The sequence below is a fragment of the Sorex fumeus genome, unplaced genomic scaffold, assembly GCF_029834395.1.
Source record: "Sorex fumeus unplaced genomic scaffold, SorFum_2.1 ptg000002l, whole genome shotgun sequence".
In the NCBI taxonomy this organism is placed as follows: Eukaryota; Metazoa; Chordata; class Mammalia; order Eulipotyphla; family Soricidae; genus Sorex; species Sorex fumeus.
In genome coordinates this window covers 7,086,700-7,105,612 of record NW_026606059.1, presented here as the reverse complement: position 1 = coordinate 7,105,612, position 18,913 = coordinate 7,086,700, and the positions used below count along the sequence as shown (strand labels likewise).

The 18,913-nt window shown below is 40.7% G+C and overlaps 2 protein-coding genes across 2 annotated transcripts in view; both read right to left on the bottom strand.

The window, feature by feature from the left end:
* RAD54B (RAD54 homolog B) overlaps positions 1-17,981 on the bottom strand; it is a 55,729-nt gene extending 37,748 nt beyond the window's left edge. The window contains exon 1 of the mRNA XM_056110244.1: positions 17,869-17,981. The gene's annotated coding sequence lies outside the window, so the exon portion shown is untranslated. The remainder of the gene's footprint in view (positions 1-17,868) is intronic.
* On the bottom strand, positions 9,678-18,294 carry FSBP (fibrinogen silencer binding protein). Its single transcript, XM_056110232.1, has 2 exons — positions 17,869-18,294; positions 9,678-10,230 (listed from the first exon to the last, which is right to left on the bottom strand). Exons 1-2 carry the CDS (start codon positions 18,240-18,242, stop codon positions 9,702-9,704), a joined length of 903 nt encoding a protein of 300 aa, XP_055966207.1. The 5' UTR covers positions 18,243-18,294; the 3' UTR covers positions 9,678-9,701.
* Positions 18,295-18,913: the final 619 nt, after the last annotated feature.

Sequence of the window (18,913 nt, the reverse complement as noted above, 5' to 3'; positions counted from 1 at the left end):
AATGGCAGGGCCACTTTGAGCTAATATTAGAATTTTTCTTTTTTTTTTTTTTATTTATTTATTGAATCACTGTGGGAAAGGTTACAAAGCTTTCAGGTTTATGTCTCAGTCATGCAAATATCAAACACATTTCCCTTTACCAATACTTATTTTTTCCCATGAAGAACCCCAATAAAACCCCACCCCCCACCCCTCCCCGTCCCTGTGAGGCAGATGAATTCTAGTTAACACTCTATCCGCTTTGATTAGATTGTTTCAATAAAAGATTCACCACTATTATTTAGAGTTTACCCCCCCCCCAAATCAGACATGCTGAAAAAGCATTGTGAAGTGATTTGCTTTCTCCAGCTGGGTTCAAGAATTTTTCTTAACAAGTCAAACATTCCCCAATTCAATATTATGTTCATAGCAAACTTATACTAGAATATTCATAAAATCTTTATAGATAATAGGCCAAGTTTGGAAAGTTCATCTTTTGACATCTGAAGTCCATCAAAAGAAAATGGATAAACTATATAGTAGAGTTTTTAAGAGAGAACTTACTGAGGTAACGACAATATTTGAAGCCTTTATAGCATGACTTAAATCACAAAATCGCTGGAGGGCTTTAAACTACACATAGGTGTGGTTGTTTGTCAAATTCGTCGCCTGAGATTCAATCATTTTCACTGCTTATAAATCTTACCTTAAAAATGTCAGATACACAGATCATGAACTCCAGTTGATACTACTCATGCGCACGTGCTCAGGAGAAAAGTATTCTAACAAATCCTGTAACTTATTTAAAAACTTGTTTTTTTAAAAAAAACAAAATGAATTATGATGGGGCTGGAGCGATAGCACAGTGGGTATGTTTGCCTTGCATATGGCTGACCTGGGTTCGATTTCCAGTATCCCATATGGTCCCCCAAAGCACTCAGGAGTAATTCCTGAGTGCATGAGCCAGGAGTAACCCCTGTGCATCGCTGGGTGTGACCCAAAAAGAAAAAAAAATAGAATGATGAGGTTAGAGATATAACAGCTGGGCCAAGGTCACTGCCTTTCAGTCAGCTGACTCCAGTTCTGTCCTTGGCAGGGAAGAGCCAGGGGTCACTCCTGAGCACAGAGCTAGGGGGTCCCTGAGCACCAACAAAGCCAAAACCCAAACCCAAACCAAAAGGGAAAAAAAAAAAATCAAACATTCAATGGGACCAGAGAGATACCTGCCCGATGCTTTGCAAGGAGGAGACGAGGTTTGATCCCTAGCCCTGCAGGACTGCCTGGGCACCCCAAGGCACACAGTAGGGAGTGCTCCCAAGAACTGCCAGGTGTGGTCTAAACACAGCAACAACAACAAAGATGGATGTACAGATAAGTAAGCGTAGCACCGCACTGTCCTCCCGTTGTTCATCGATTTGCTCGAGCTGGCCCAGTAATGTCTTCATTTTGAGACTTGTTGTTACTGTGTTTGGCATATCAATTATGTCACAGGGAGCTTGCCAGGCTTTGCTGTGCGGACGAGATACTCTGGGTAGCTTGCTGGGCTCTCCAAGAGGGGCAGAGGAATCGAACCTGGCTCGGCCGGGCTGGCTGCATGCAAGGCAAATGCCCTACGGCTGTGCTATGGATCCAGCCCAAGTAAATGTATAGTGACTCAAACTTAGCAAAACATCAATTGTGGAGGGAATTTTTTTTCTTTTGTTTTGTTTGTTTTGTTTTGGGGATCACACCTGGCAATACTCAGGGATTATTCCTGGCTCTGTCTATTGTCAGAGATCACTCCTAGTCATACATGGGGGACGTTACCAGGGGCCATGGATGGAACCCGGATTGACCACAATCAAGGCAAACGCAGCCCCCCTGATTGTGGAGTTTAGGGGGCAGACGTGAGAGAACACTATAAACTACTTCTGACTGAAGATTTTCCGAAACTTTGGAACAAACTCACAAATCTGAAACATAATTTACTGAGCAGCACTATAAATCTAATAACGTATCTATTTGAGTTCCTTGGGTTTGACTTCTATGGTATTTTTATTTGTCTCGCTTTCCACTATTTAAAAAGCAATTAAACACTAAACAACTCATATAAATTCAAGTTAGTCACTAATCTGATTCAAATAATTCAAATCGTCTAAGTATATTGAACCAATTTCTCAAATCATATAAAAAGATTCAGTGTGAAAGTCAAAATTAAATTAAGGTTGCATTCTGTGGTGGAGGGGTCCCCTTCTAGTCATGTCTGGCCAACCCAATCAGGAGCTTGATGCAAGGGCTTCTGCAGTGCTCGCAGCTCCAAAAGTGGCCCTGCCATGAGCAAGGGCCACCAGGGTCACCTGGGCTGGGCTTGAGAACCTCTAAGGCTACATCTGGGGCCATCCAGTGTGGAACACATAATACCCCGCACTGCTCATGGCACCATCTCCCAGACTCCGAGGCTGCAAATTTTAAAATTCTAATCACTTATTTGGGGCTGGAGTGATAGCTCAGCAGGTAGGGCATTAGCCTTGCACATGGCTGACCTGGGTTCAATTCCTCTGTCCCTCTCGGAGAGCCTGGCAAGCTACCGAGAGTATCCCGTCCGCACGGCAGAGTCTGGCAAGCTCCCCGTGATATATTCGATATGCCAAAAACAGTAACAAGTCTCACAATGGAGACATTTCTGGTGCCCACTCAAGCAAATCGATGAACAATGGGAGAACAGTGCTACGGTGCCACAGTGCTACTCTCATTTACTTATTTATTTTTCTCATATATATATTAAGACTTGAAACCATATTCTGTTTCATTTTTGGGGCTCCACCCAAAGAAAAGTGCTCAGGGTTTACTCCTGGCTCCGTAATCAGGGATCACTCCTAGTGGTGCTCAGGAGACCATGTGGGGTGCCGAGGGTTGAACCCGGGTTGGCCGTGCGCAAGGCAAGCACCTGACCCTCTGGACTATCACTCTGGCCCAAAACTTACTTTTGAGTATTTACAATCAAGTTCACCATGAAATATGTTTAATATTTGTAGAATTTGTAGATTTGGGGGGTGAGCGGTGGGGAGGGGGTTTCTGGTCACACACCTGTCAATGCTCAGGGATTACTCCTGGCTCGGCACTTAGGAATCATTCTTGGCGGTCCGAGGTTCATATGAGATGCCCAGAATCAAACCCAGGTTGGCAAGACAATTGCCCTGCCCACTGTACTGTTGCTCCGGTCCTGGCCCTGAGATTTTGTGGATTTAACATTTGAAAAAATATTTAGGTGTAGTATTTTTGTTATCAATATACAATCATCTGAAAAGTATCATTTCAATTACAACTCACCAAAATATTTTATCCAAATGTCTGATGGTGCTCAAAGGACATTCAAATCAGTACAACGTATTACCTCATATTTAAAAGAACGGGTATTAATAAAACATCTAATCACCATCATTTACAGTATATTAAATACAGATCGCCACCCTCAAAATTACCGAAATGTCCTTTTAAGTTTTGACATTAAAAAGGCACATGAGGAGGCTGAAGCAACAATACAGTGGGTGGGGCATTTGCCTTCCACACGGTAAACCAGGGTTTGAGCCCTGGCACCACACATGGTCCTCAGAGCACTGTCAGGAGTAATTCCTGAGTGCACGGCCAGGGGTAACCCTTAAGACTGCGGGGTGGGACCCAAAACACAAAAACCTAAAATATTTAAAAACAAAAAACTACTTAACATAAGATGTAATAGGGTAGAGTGAATCTTTAAAACTATTATACAACAAAGAAAAGTAATTAATTTGAGGGGCTGGAGCAATAGGACAGCAGGTAGGGCATTTTGCCTTGCACCCCGCCAACTTGGGTTCAATCTCCAGTACCCCATAGAGTCTCCTGAGCCTGCCAGGAATGATCTCTAAATGCACAGCCAGGAATAACCCTGAGCATCACCAGGTGTGGCCCAAAAAAACAAAACAAAGAAATCGTTAATTTGAGTATTTTATTAACTGCTGGCAAGTTATAGAAATGGCATAACTTTATTAACATTCAGTATATCTCTAAGTCACAACAAGTTCAGAAAATCATGATAATAAAAAATATATATCCATAAGTTTTTATGGATAAGATAGGTAAAAGTGTTCTACCAACTATCTACTAATTCATTAGTCATCCTTTGGCTTAGTGTTATTTTTGAAGCCTAGCACAGAATCAATCTATATTTCTAAAGTAAAGTTATTCTCAGGGGCTGGACTGAGAACACAGCGGGTAGGGTGTTTGCCTTGCTCGTGGTCGTCCCAGGTTCTATTCCCAGCATCCCATATGGTCTCCCAAGCACTGCCAGAAGTAATTCCTGAGTGCATGTGCCAGGAGTAACCCCTGTGCATCGCCGGGTGTGACCCAAAAAGAAAAATAAATAAATAAAAAGAAAATAGTCTCCCATAGTTTTCCCACTATTACATTTTGCAATGTCCCAAAGAATTCTTTATGCTATGCAATACATCTGGGGATTCCACTTGTATTCCATTAGTAAAGGCTGAATTTATGTCTAAATGATCTCCTTAATAAAAATCTATCCTCTGCAAAAATTGCTAATTTGGGTCCTATACATAGCCAAAATAATAAAAAGTTCCAGGAGCATTAAGAGTTAGCTCAAAGAAGGCTAGAGCGATAGCACAGCAGGTAAGGCATTTGTCTTGCACATGGCCAACCTGGGTTCAATTCCCAGCATCCCATATGGTCCCCCAAGCACTGCTAGGAGTAATTTCTGAGTGCATGAGCCAGGAGTAACCCCTATGCATCACTGGTAAAGGTAAAGGTAAAGGCCCTCCCGTTGTTTGTCGATTTGCTCGAGCGGGCCCAGTAACGTCTCCATTGGAGACTTTGTTGTTACTGTGTTTGGCATATCGAACATGTCACGGGGAGCTTGCCAGGCTCTGCTGTGCGGGCAAGATACTCTCAGTAGCTTGCCGGGCTCTCAGAGAGGGGTGGAGGAATCAAACTCAGGTCAGCATTGTTGGCTGTGTGCAAGGCAAACGCCCTACCGCTGTGCTATCGCTCTGGGTGTGATCCAAAAAGCAAAAAAAAAGAAAGAAAAAAAAGAGTTAGCTCAAAGGGCTTGAGTGCACTTTTGCCTAAGTACTGGGTTTGATACCACATCCCCCAGTACCTCAGGAAGTTTACCTCACCACCAGTACTCAAAGCCAATATTAAGCCCAACAGCAGGACTGGGGAGATAGTTCAAGTGGCAGAGCACCTGGCCAGCAGGTGTGATGCCCAGAGTTCAAATCCTGGCATCAGATGCCCCCATCCCCCAAAGCACTAATGCACTCAGCTTCAGGCCTTTAGTGATCAAGCTCCACTCGGGTAGCTGGACTATAAACAAAAAACTTCAGCCCAGAGTTTCCCTAAAATACTCTGCAAGATGATAATAGACAGTATCCAAATGGAGCTCAGTGGTCAAATAAATTTTCTTTATATAGAAATTCTCATAAACTGTACCATGCTAATTATAGTTGTATGACTGAGGAAGTAATTATACAATGGAACAAATTAAAATTATACATGACTGACTCAGAAAAATAGCTGCAGTAAATTCACTGCAGAAAAGTGCTAACTCATTGCTACTCCCTGTATTGAATTGTGTTCAAATAAATGCAAAAATGTTTTTTAACGTGATTCAGTCTCTAAATGCTAATGAATCTGTTCACTAAACAACCATCTAGAAAGAACAATCTAGAAGAATGCTGGGGAAAAACATGACAGTAATGGACTATGTTTATATTATTTAATGGGCAGCAAGACAATTTAAGGGCAATTCTGTACATGCCGTTTACCTTCGACACTAATTTTAGAAGTTGACCATCCAAAAAAGATATGCATGGCACTTGTCTTAAACCTATTTCCTAAAAACAACTCAGAATATAAATTCCACAGAATATTTTGAAAAACTGACTTAGCTTAGTATTGAACTGCACAAGTGTTCACACTGAACATTCATCACCAATCCTCAGTCGCATGCTGAGATTACAATCTGGATTACATTTTATATAGCAGTTTGCTATCAATAATTTGAAGAAGTTAAAACTTACACTGTAGAGTTTACTAGAATTATATCATAAATCGTTATCACACATTAGACTGATAAGTCACAATACATTCAAAAAATCATAGCTGATTAAATATGAAGTAGTCAAAAGAATGTACCATATTAACCCCATATTCCCAAGGCACTTTTATAACTGAATGTCTAACTCAAACAGCAGATATAAAATGCCTTCATTTCAATCAATAAAATTAAGCAATCAACCAGCAAAAATATTAGACCATTTTAATCTTTATTCCATTTCTATAGCAGCTATAACCAATTTAAATTTAATTTTATTTCCTCACTACAATATCTACCACTCAAAGTTACTTATAATAAATCAAAACTAAGCAACACTTAAAAAAAAAGTCTTCAATAATTCCTTACTGTGTAAGTCCATAAAAATAGCACTTAATGTAATCTATGATCTGCCCACCATCCACCTTCCAAATTTGTATGAAGCCTTCCACACGGTGAAAGGCTTTCACCACTCTTAGCCAAGTGTTTGAGATTCTAGCCTGATTTGGGGCACCAAGCTAGATTCCAAAGTACTCTGTGTCTATTGATTCCCAAATACTAGCTTTCCTCCGAACTGCTCAGAGGAAGTCTGAGACTGCTGGACACCCACTTCAGAGTCTGATCCTTAGGGAATGGGTTTACAGTTCTCTTACATTCTCAACCATGCTTAATGATGCTAATCAAGGTCTGATTTTGATAAATCATTGCTCTAATATAGGGGCACCAAACTGGACTCACTCTGCTATCTCTCTCTGAACCTTGCTTCAGAAAAATAAAACACATGCAGGAATAAGCCAGAAATCTGTGTCTTAGGGTTGCATCTAAGTCAGAATGTCTTTAAAACACTATGTAGACTAGGGTACTTGCACTGCATACAGCCTACTATGTTCAATCCCCAGCATCCCATACGGTCTCCTAAGCACTGCCAGGAATAATTCCTGAGTGCAGAGCCAGGGGTAACCCCTGAGCATCACTGGGTGTGACCCTCATCAAAAAAGGAAGGAAGGAAGGAAGGAAGGAAGGAAGGAAGGAAGGAAGGAAGGAAGGAAGGAAGGAAGGAAAGAAGGAAGGAAGGAAGGAAGGGGAAAGGAAAGGAAAGGAAAGGAAAGGAAAGGAAAGGAAAGGAAAGGAAAGGAAAGGAAAGGAAAGGAAAGGAAAGGAAAGGAAAGGAAAGGAAATTCTTTTTCTTGGAGCTAAACAGTATTCCACTTAGTCAAGAGAGATGTCCTAATACAGGTTATGCAGTCCTAACCAGTTGTCTTGTGTTCACTTAAATCATCTGATTTAGCACTGTGTTCATGTCTGTATACTCTTCCCTATTCTCTATGTGCATTTTCATTATATTCAGTTTTATTTCATTTTTAGCTTTTGGGTCACACCCAATGATCATTAAGGATTAATTTTGGGTTGTCAATCAGGAATTACTCCTTCCAGTGCTCAGGGAACCATGTGTGGTGCTGGGGATCAAATCTGGGTTGGCTGCATGCTCTGGCCCCATTATGTTCATTCTTGCACACTGTCTTCCCACGTAGCTAAAATTCTACCTATCTCATTCTAAAGTCTGATTTTTAATTTTTAATCCCATTAAAGGTAAGGTAAAGGCCCTCCCGTTGATCATCGATTTGCTCGAGCAGGCCCAGTAACGTCTCCATTGGAGACTTTGTTGTTACTGTGTCTGGCATATCGAATACTCTAGGTAGCTTGCCGGGCTCTCCGAGAGGGGCGGAGGAATCGAACTCGGGTCGGCCATGTTGGCTGCGTGCAAGGCAAACGCCCTTACCGCTGTGCTATCCCTCCAGCCCATTAAAAACCCTTCTTTGGGCAGGTGAGATAATTCAATGGGCTGAGTGCATGCAGGAGGCCCTGGCTGAATCACATGACGCCTGAGCACTGAGCTGAGGAGCAGTCTGTGAGCACCGGCAGATGGCCTCCACCCACCAGTCACACACACAAATCAGTCCTTCTGGGGCCCGGGAAAGAGCACAAAGAGCTGGAGTGACGCATGCAGGAGTCCCAGTCTGGATTCCCAGTACCACATGGTCTCCCAGCAGTGGCCCCTTCTCCCCAAACAATCCTTCCTCAGCAAGTCAGAGAAAAAGGAATTCTTTTCATTTGCTTATTTTATTATCACAGTTCAGGTAACAAGTAACAACAGTATTAGCATTTATGGTTTTGATATCCACAGTAGCTGCATCCCACCACCTCCTCTAGCCCACATCTCCTCCCTCACCCCTGCTACTTGGTAATCCAGTTTTGTAATCCAAGGTCAAGGGTTGGTCATCATTAAATACTGTCAAAAATAGATTTTTGTAAGTAATATACATATTAAAGGGTTAACATAAATTTAATATGTGTACTTTAAGAATCAAGGGGTTTTTCCCCCCACCAAACTGAAATAGCAATATTTACAAAAAACAAAACTACATCATACACTATCAACAAGTTCTTTTTGCTCTTTCACTCTAAGATTCCGGTCTTGTCTGCTATAATTTTTAGAGATCTTTACTGCGAAACAGTTTTCAGAATACTGGAAATGAATTAAGAAACAGTAACTCTTAGGGAGTAAGTATATAACAGTTCCAACAGACCTTTTTTGCAAGACAAAAAAAAATGGAAGGAAAATGGCAGTAATTGATACAATCTCCAATGCATAAACTACCCATCTTGAAAAGCAAGCTTAATTAAATATTTCCGAATAATTTTTTAATATGGAATATATTTTTATCCATACCCATATTCCATACCCAAATTGTATAGGACACAATTATACTTCCTAGGGAAAAAAAATTGAGGGCACATAATATGTCTTCACATCTATGAAATACTAAAGGAGAAAGTTCCAGAGGCACAGAAAGTGAGTGTAGGTCCTTGTTCTACCACGAACAGCTTTAAGAGACTGGGGAAGTTTGAGCATTCCCTGGATCTGTTTCCTATTTCCTAGCCTCGAAACTGCAGACATGGGAAAAGTGTTCTACAAATACCTTCTATGTCCAAATATTTTCTATCTCTAAAATTCTACGGTTTACTTCTTCAAATACTGAAGGTATAAAAATCAGGGTCAGGGGCTGGAGCAATAGCACAGCGGGTAGGGCATTTGCCTTGCACACAGTCGACCCAGGTTCGATTCCCAGCATCCCATATGGTCCTCCCGAGGAGCACTACCAGGAGTAATTCCTGAGTGCAGAGCCAGAAGTAACCCCTGAGCATCGCTAGGTGTGAACCAAAAAGAAAAAAAAAAATCAGTGTCATAGATAAGCATCTATTGTTCAGTTTGTATTGCTTTTAAATGGGAATGACTTGAGACCTTAAATTACAGCTTTCAAAGCTCTAATGTTAAATGTTGGAATAAGAACTCTGAAAGAGTATTTGTTTGCATATGTAATTTTGCATACTCATTCTAATGATCAAAATTAAACATCTTTTTATGAGACCACAATTATACTTCCTAAGGGAAAAAAATTGAGAATTCATAATATATAACCATATCAACCAATGTTGTAATAGTTCAAAAGAAAATAAAACAATTAGAAAATCATGTCCAAAAAGTTTCTTTAGAGGGTTAACTGCATTTTTAAAGAACTGTAAATAAACTGGTCAAAATGAGAATTATCAATTGCGAGTTTTTTTAAAAAAATTTAAAAAAAAACAACAACTCTTAGAGGATGTTATATTCGGGCAGGTCATGCCGTAAGCGTATTGCTTTCAGCTTTTCCACTTCAATTTTTGCTCTCAGCAGCTCTTCTTCAAGCTCTTGCCTCCTTTTCAATCCATCCCTCTTCTCCTGAACATACAGTCCAAAATTTTTTTGATTTTCTAAAATTATCTGATGTTCCTCTTTCAACATTTGTAGAACCTGAGGGTTTGTAGCGCCTAACTGCAACCTACAGTGGTTTCCGTTCTCAGGCCGAAAAATATCATCTCTCCTTCGGACAGAAGATGGAGACAATGTCATTCTCATATCAACAGAGGAAAGTGAAGGTGACAAAGATCTTTCCATGACATGGACTAAGTCATGTTCTTCTCTTTGCTCTACGGTGTCGCTTTCTTGAGAATTGAGAAGCAGAGGGAGAGGGGGCTTAGTGTCTTCTTCTTGCTTCACTTCCACAGTTATAGCAACTGGATGATGATCCAACATTACCTGGAGGGAGCTGGTGCCAGCCTGTACTTCCTCATCCAGGTTTGCACTATAGCACACAAAAAAGCATTATAGAATGTAAATCAAGAAAGGAATGAGAATGCATTATAGCATAATTCTGTATCTAATATACATTGACTTATCCAGCCTTAACGCTTTGAGGAAAATTATGAAAAAGAAAAATTTAATCCAAAGAATATCAAAATGGAGTAAGGTTAGGACTTGAGAAACATATACCTGGAGGTAGGTCTCTTCCATCCTAATTTTCAAACTGGACTGCACAAGATCAAAGAAGCAGCTCATCAAAGTCCTTTCGAACTCCCCCCGAGCACTGACAGCCTCAATGTTCCCATAAACCCCAAGTCTGAAATGGGCCGTTGAGTGCGTGGGGGACCAGCCACCCACACACGCAGAGCCCACCTGCTCCCGCTTTCTGCACTCAGCACCAGCCCGGCTCAGGACCTGCAGTGAACAGTGAAAAGCACTTTAAGAGTTGTAAATACTGATTTCAGTTTTGCGAAAGAAAAGCAAAATGTAGATAGTCCCAGTATTCTATAGTCTGGTTCTGCCCGCACAACTAATGTAGTTGCTGTCCTAACCAGTTTCAGATGCAATGGCACATTTCCTAACCGTGTGTGTGTGTGTGTGTGTCCCGTCCGCGGAATGGGGGGTCATACACACATCAGCAGTGCTCAGGGGATCATGTGAGGTGCCAGACAACACATCAGTGTGAGTGGCATGACAGAAATGTCCTATCCTAAACCAGGACTTCTTCTGACACTTTTCCCACTGCAGACTCATTTATGCCCAATACATTTTTACAACACCTCCACCCCCAGAGGGGTGTGTGTGTGTGTGTGTGTGTGTGTGTGTGTGTGTGTGTGTGCGCGCGCGCGCACGCTTGCAAATAAAACATTCACTTGTAATGAGTCATAAAGAAATGCATTTCAAAACAAAATTTTTTTAAAAAATGTAAGTGAATCCACAGTGAGTTGCTAACTGCTAGTCTTTTACCTGATAAAGTTCACAAAGGAAAGACTTTGTACCCCACGGGTCCCTTGTGGTTCACTGAATGCTATATAAAAACCTACCAGGTGCTCAAGTTATGCTGAATAACTGAAAAAAGAAAACGTTGGGTTCTAGGGTCATTGTTTAGTTTTTCTCACTGCTCTGAACTCAGTGCTCTGGAACCGCTCCAGACCTCCTACAGGCCACGCCAGTGTTCCAACCCACTGAGCTCTTTCTCCGGTCCTGAAACCTCCTTTAGGATACAATGTCTTTAAATGGCTATTTACAATGGACTGAAACTTCATTAATTTGGGTCCAAAGCCACATACAGAGGATAGGGGGCTTGCCATGAGATCCCAGTTCCACACACGGTCCCGAGGCCCATCAGGAGTGATCCCTAAGTATAAGGACAGGAATAAGTCCTCAGCACTGCTGGGTATATGTATATACTATGTATAACATTAAAACTATGTATAACATGAAGTTGTTTGTTAGAAATTTAAAGTCTTGTTGCTGGGTATGGCACCCAGCCAAAAAAGTACTTCATTAATTTTCTGCAGAATTCCCATAAAAGGTGCATTTCACTTAGAAATAACTTTAATTTTTTTTTGCTTTTAACATGAATGCTTTATTTATTAACTACGAGAGGGGTATTACTGATACCCCAACTTAACAAATAAGAAAACTGAAGAAGAGAGAGTTTAAAGAGAAATACGAGAATGATGAGGTAACTCTAATTTTAGTGTAATTTAAGCTTTGACAAAACAATATTTGTTATGACATAAATGTAATGCAAAGTGTTAAAATTCTACCACTTTTTAAAAACTATGTATAACATGAAGTTGTTGGTTAGAAATTTACGGTCTTGTTTCTGGAGTTTGTTTGTACTGCTCAGGACTAACTCCTGGTTCTGTTCAGGATCACTCCTGGCAGGGCTCAGGGGACCATATGGAGATGTGCTGGGGATTGAGCCTGGTCAGGTCAGGCATGTGCAAGACAAGTGCTACGACCCTGGCCCTCTTGAGCCCATTTTAAAAAAATAAAAAAATAAATAAATTCATGCTCCTATCTAGCAAGAACTATAGTTTCTAGCAGGAACTACTGGAAGATTAATTTAAAATGTAGTATTTAGAGAATATTTTATAAATGATTAAGTAACAGCACCCTCAGGTGTGGGATTCCCTACTCCAACCTCTACCCAAAAAAAAAACACACACACACACACACACACACACACACAGAACATGCTACCAGGATGCTCAAACTGCTGAAAATTCTCAAGTAGAAAGTCAATGTAAACTTAAAACTTTCCAAAAGACCATATTCTAGAATATTCAATTGCCAGAGTACCAGATATTTGTGCAAGGGCTATATATGTACATATATATTATACGCAAAATATGTGTGATATGACTATCATGAAAAACCTATTTATAGATTATAGATTACATTTATAGATTACATAAATTCCTTCCCTTCATTTCTTGCCCCCTTTTTTTGTAAAGAGTATTCGAAAGAGAAAGAATGAAACATAAATTTGATTTAAATTAGTTCAATTTGCTTTTATTAACAGTGAATACCAACTAGATAGGACAAAAAAAAATCTAGAATAGGAAAAGGTTAAAAAAAAAAAAAACAGCAGCAGGGGCCTGAGCGTCAGTGTAGCATACAGGGCGCTTGTCTTGCAACAGTCAACCTGGGCTGGATATCGGCACCCCATAGAGCCCCAGACCAGCCAGGAGTGATCCCCAAGTGCAGAGACAGGAGTATCCTCAAAAAACAGAATAAACAAAACCAAAAGAAAAATTAGATCATCTAGCTAATGACTATTTCAAATTAGCATGTGTGAAAGACTATAAGATTTATAGAGATCATACTTCCATGTAAATATGAAATAAGCTTATATCTGGAATAACCCATTTCACTTTAAAATATTACTAGTAAAGCAAAACAAAGTGAGGTTTTTTTTCCCTGCTGTTTGGGTCACACCCGGAGATGCTCAGGGGTTGCTCCTGGCTCTGCACTCAGGAATTACTCCTGGTGGTGTTCAGGGGACCATATGAGATGCTGGGAATCTAACCTGGATTGGCCGCGTGCAAGGCAACCGCCCTACCCGCTGTGCTATGGCTCCAGCCCCCAAAGTGGGTTTCTTATGAACACACTATTTATAAAAATATTTTTTAATTGAAACACTGTAATAGACCATCACAAATCTTTCTCAGATTGGGTTAGAATCATACAGTGTTCCAACACCCATCTCTCCACTAGTATACATCTCCCACCACCAATGTCCCCCGTTTCCCTCCCATTACCCCCCTACCATCACCACCACCCCCACTTGCCTCTATGGCAAGCGTCTTTCTCCCTTTCCTCTCTCCCCTTCTGTAAATTATGGTTTGCAACATGGGTACTAAGAGGTCAACGTGTTTATTCAGGGCATTCAGTGTTTTTTACTGGGGAGGTACAGCTGGAGTAGCTTATTTTAACTGGGTGTTGACTTTGGGGTGTGGATGTTAGGCTTCTGGAAGTACAGGGAGGTGGAGGGCTGTAGACCACCCTGACCTCGAGAAAGCCTGGAGATTTCAGTCACAAAACTTGCATAACAGAATTATCAGCGGATTAATATCTTGGTGAGGTTTGTCCTGAAACAGTGGAGTCTGGACGGGTCATGGTGGTGATTCTGGATTATGGGAGCAAGTGGCTGCCAGTGGGACTCTTTGGCAGGTGGTGGGCTAACCCGCTCCCCCCACCCCCATGTATCCAGGTCTTTTCAAAATTAACTGTAGCTTTTAATCTCTTTTGAGATGTATGTACGGGTCTCTGAAGCAAGGATGATAAATGAGCTTGTATGGCTGAGCCAGAGGTGGTTTGTGGGCGTGGCTCCCACACACTTAACTTTTGGTGGTTTCTCAGGTAACTTGGTTGTTGGAGTCAACAATTTGGGTTGTTGGAGTCAACAATTTGGGTTGTTGGAGTCCAGCCAGAGGCACAGCAGTGATTCTGGGGTATCAGGAAGCCTGAAGGCACCATCAGGCAGCTGATGCCCTCGCCTTCTGGGTCCAGACTGACTTACTGGCAGCACCATGCCCCTGGGTCCCAGTGGTGATGGCAGCAGAGGCCCAGGCAGGGACTAGAACCTGGACAAGCGCTGCTCCTGTTTGCCACTTGGAGTACTGGGTGGGCTGTAGCCACCAGCCCAGCAGAGCCGGACCAGGGGGCACATGCCCCCTCCTGGGTCTCAGGCAATTGGCCCTCAGGGAGGTTTTCCTTGCTAACATACTGTGGGCGGTGTGGGCTGGTCCAGGGAAAAAATGGTGGCAAATCACGGGGGCCCCAGGGTGGGAACCTTGGGAGTCTCCTCACTGGTGCTCTCTCTCAAACAGAATATCCAAGGGGCACCCACAATCACTCAAACAGAAATTTTATGACCCCCATCGGCTGTTCAGAGTGCTGAAAGCTGCCATTCCTCGCCAGCTCTGGTGCTCTATGCTGCTATCTTGACCAGAACTCGAATCATAAAGTGTTTTCATGAAGGACATAAGACTAACAAAGAAAAACTTCTAAAATTAAAAGTATAAAATTTGAGGATCAAATATGCTATAAGATACAAAACGTAATCTGATACTAAAGAAACAAAAATATCAATACCTTAGTCTTATATAAAAAAAGTATATAGTTTTAACCAAGTTAAATAATAAACAGTGATATTTTCATCATTAAGAGTGAAGAACATCCACAAATAAATCTCAAAAGAGAGCAATAAGCTGCAGAAATGCCCTCAGACCTTGTGCCAGGCTGAGTCTCATCCATGGCAACCCAGAGGGGGGCGGGTGAGTCCCCGCACCCATGGCAGAGCCCTGGCAGCTGAAAACCTCCATAACCCAACTGCCACCATGTGCACGACCAATTGCCGCAGGTTCAGATGAACCTCATCCTTAAGTGAATCTGCTGAAAAACTCAATTGTGCAGGATTTGTGACTGAAATCTCCAGGCTCGCATGAAGCCGGATACGGGCAACCTCCCCCATCTCCGTGTTCTTCTGGGAGCCTGGCAGTCACGCCAGGGAACTGCCTCTGGCAACACAGAAGCTCATTAACAACCAGGATCCAGAGACTCACAAATAAATCTCGTAAGAGAGCAACAAGCTGCAGAGATGCCCCCGAAACCCAAAGTCACCAACCAGTTAGAAAAAATTTAACTCCAGCTCTATCACCATATGTAAAATTTTAGAATTCCTGAAACGTGTGGACATCTCATACTCCACACCACGGATGTACCGAGAGTAGCACACCACATTTGATGGGGTGTAAAGGAGTAGGCAACTCAACTCTATCAAGAAAAAAAAAAAAGAAATATTAGGACACAAGCTCAAACTGTAACAACCTGTTAGTAATCTCTTGTACAAGGGTTTAATGGCTCCAGGGTGAGATACAACAACCTTCTCACATTTTCCTCTAAGGAAACTTTTTTGGATCATTTTAGTGGATTATTCATTACAAGTAATACAAAACAAATTATTTAGGTCCTGCTATTGGGGCAGGCTTTGGGGTTAGTGAGAATATTTGAAATAATGAGAATATTTGAAATAATGGTTGTGGGAAGGTGTAATGGTGGTGGGATTGGTGTTGAAATACTTTTTAGCCCCTCCCCCGAGGTGTTGGAATATAGAATGCAATAAATTATTGTAAACACCTTTATAAAAATAAAATTTTTAAAAAAGTGAAGAGTGTTGAGATTAACAGGCAAGTTTGCATAGCAGCATAATTAAGATTACAGAATTATAAATTTCTGAGATAATTACTAGAATGCAAGATGATACAAACTAAGTCTAAGCAACATAAATTAAATAATATTAATATAGAATAACAAACACTTAAATGGTTTATTTATTATATTTCTTTAAAATCTGAAAATTTGGGGGCTGGAGAGATAGCACAGGGGGTAGGGCATTTGCCTCGCACGTGTTCGACCCGGGTTCGATTCTCAGCATCCCATATGGTCCCCTGAGCACTGTCAGGAGTAACTCCTGAGTGCAGAGCCAGGAGTAACCCTTGTGCATCGTCAGGTGTGACCCAAAAAGAAAAAAAAAAAACTGAACATTTGTTACATTAGCTATAGAATTATAGTTAATCAATTCATTTTATCAATATTGTTTTCCCAAAAGTGACTATGTTTATGTAAGTGGTCAACATGTAAACCTATATTACATATATCATATGTCTTCTATACTTACTATATTTTTAATATATATACAACTAAAACTAGGATTTTTAAATGTAGTTTTCAAATATAAAATTGCCTTTTAATATCCCAAAGAAATTTTTATACCAGTAATGAAAAGGTTATTTTTTTTATGGTTTAAAGGGAAAAAATAATTTTTGGAAAAAAAGAAGTAACAGTACAAAACTATCTAACTGTGGAGTTGTCTGGGCATTCAGAATACAAAACTTTAATCATCTGTCACCACAGTAACCACATTAGGCCGTGGTCCCATGGAGTTAATATGCATATACCCATGACCCAGATTCCCATTAGGCACTTTTTCACTACACACACACACACACACACACACACACACACATTTTTTTAAGCTATAAAAAAAGCAGTCTATGGTAAGGAATTGGGCTCAAATAACTATACAAGTAAACTATGTGTTCGACTGAAAATCTTCTCACCCACCCTTTCTCTCCTCACTTCCCAGGTAATTGACAATTTTACTGATTGTGACCCTCTGCCAAAGAAAGAATCTTATAAAATTTTATTAGATTCCTTAACAAGGAGTTTACAGTTTTGTCAAAACACATTCAATAATTCAAAAGAAGCATCTAGTTGCCATTTTTCTTCTTTTGATATGGGTTGAAATTTGAATTAGTTACAAAATAGTAATTTTAAAGCTTCTCAGACATAGTTATATAAGACACAAATTAAGCCAAACTTCTTTTTTCTAACACTGTAATAACTCATTTCTCATTATTAAAAATGATAGCTTAATATTCTTGCAAAACAGTATGAGAAAATTTACCCTTTACTGTATTAATCAAGATCAAAGTGAAATTAAACTATTAATAAATGAAAAGGAAAAAACTTTGGAAATAATATAAATTTCTGATTAAGGATTAACTCCTTTCCTTGTGTCTATCTTTTTTTTTATTTTGAATATGTTAGGAAAATAATTTAAATAGCCTTAACACGAACTCCTTAATAAGTTTACTTAATTATTTTTTAGCTCAGAAACTAGTCAGAGGATGCAGGTGGTGACAATTCACTAAATAGCAGAAGGCTGCGGTACTTCTGTATTGCTACATTTATACCAAATGGAAAAGTTCAATGAAATGTAATCGTAAAACAAGAAGCAATCGCTCAGAAGCTACTTAAATACACTTAAAGCTTAAAAAGTTTACGAGCTGCTCTCATAAATTTCATCCCATTTATTCCTAACCTTTACTTTCCAGCCACTACTGAAGGAGGAAAGGGAGAGAAGACAAGTAAGTGGTTGAAACCCAAAGCAGCAGAAAAATTCCTTTTAGCCTCACTTTCCTTTTTTAAGAATGCAAACAAAGGCACTATTCATTGCTCCCCCTGTGGGGAGGCTCACCAAGCATGCCTCCAGCACAACTAAGCCAGAGCCCAAAAGATAGGAGGCGCCATAATTGTCCACAACAAATAAAATAAAGCTTACCTTTGTATGTGGTTCCTGTCTCTTACCGGGCAAAAACTGGAAATCTGGGGAATCATCTCCATAACTTTCCTGGTTGGCTCAGAAACATTGCTTTGAAAATCTGATTGGGTCTCTTTTTGCTGCAATAGTTCTTGTTTAGCATATTCTTTAAGCCTTTTGTAAAGGGTGCGTAGGCCCTGGGCTGTTCGAGGAGGGCGGTCTACCCCGATGGCATTGTAGTTAACTGCTATGATATCCCAACATCTATTCTTTTCTACTATCACTGAATGTTTATTAGTGTGTTCTTCGAGGATCTTAACATATGGCTTCACAAGCTTTAGCAAATCGAGCTTTTCAGATAAGGTAAAATTGGAAGATCTAGCCTTTCCTACCATTGTTCTTTTCAAATGGAGGAGGCAGTTTCTGAAACCACCATGCAGCCTTCAGCTCTGCTCAGCTCTTTCCACAAACAGAAAAAGATCAGGCTTAACTAGGCTAGCCTCATTTAGGCCCACGCCTACAGGGGAGGGCTTATTAAAATTCCTCCAGCTTAGGCTGACGCAGGTTCAGGAAATCTGCTTAAGCCAAGCCTGACCTACATAAAGATCCTCACTGAAGAAGACAGGAAGGCACAAGCAAAACACACTTGTGTAAAAAGAAAACAGCTCCAGATAGGATTTAATACACAAAGGTCTAGAGATAAGCAGGGAACTGGGCTAAAAATTAGCTAATTTGGTGAGAATATCGAATTTCCACACGTGTGTGCCTGGCTGAAGACCGTGAAACTGCATTGCAGTATCACTTTAATAAAAACAAAAGAGAAACTGTATTGTGCTATTTTGTTTACAAATCTAGCCGGTTGAAAAATAAAAAAAAAAAAACCAAAGGCATGAATGGTGGACTGACAGATTCCGAAGAGTCCCAAATCCCTGTTTCAGAGCTTCTGTTCTCTCTCCCTGGATCTGCATAAAGCTGGTCCTGCTGTCAATCAGGAACTGCAGATCCTCTAGCTAGTTAGGTTACACCCAGACTCAGACTCCATGGTAAAGCTAAGCTTCCCTTCATA

Coding starts and splice junctions, on each gene's coding strand:
- FSBP (XM_056110232.1), bottom strand. CDS start 18,242: ATGGTAGGAAAGGCTAGATCTTCCAATTTTACCTTATCTGAAAAGCTC. Junction 10,231..17,868: donor GACAGGAACCACATACAAAG/GTAAGCTTTATT, acceptor TGTGTGCTATAG/TGCAAACCTGGATGAGGAAG.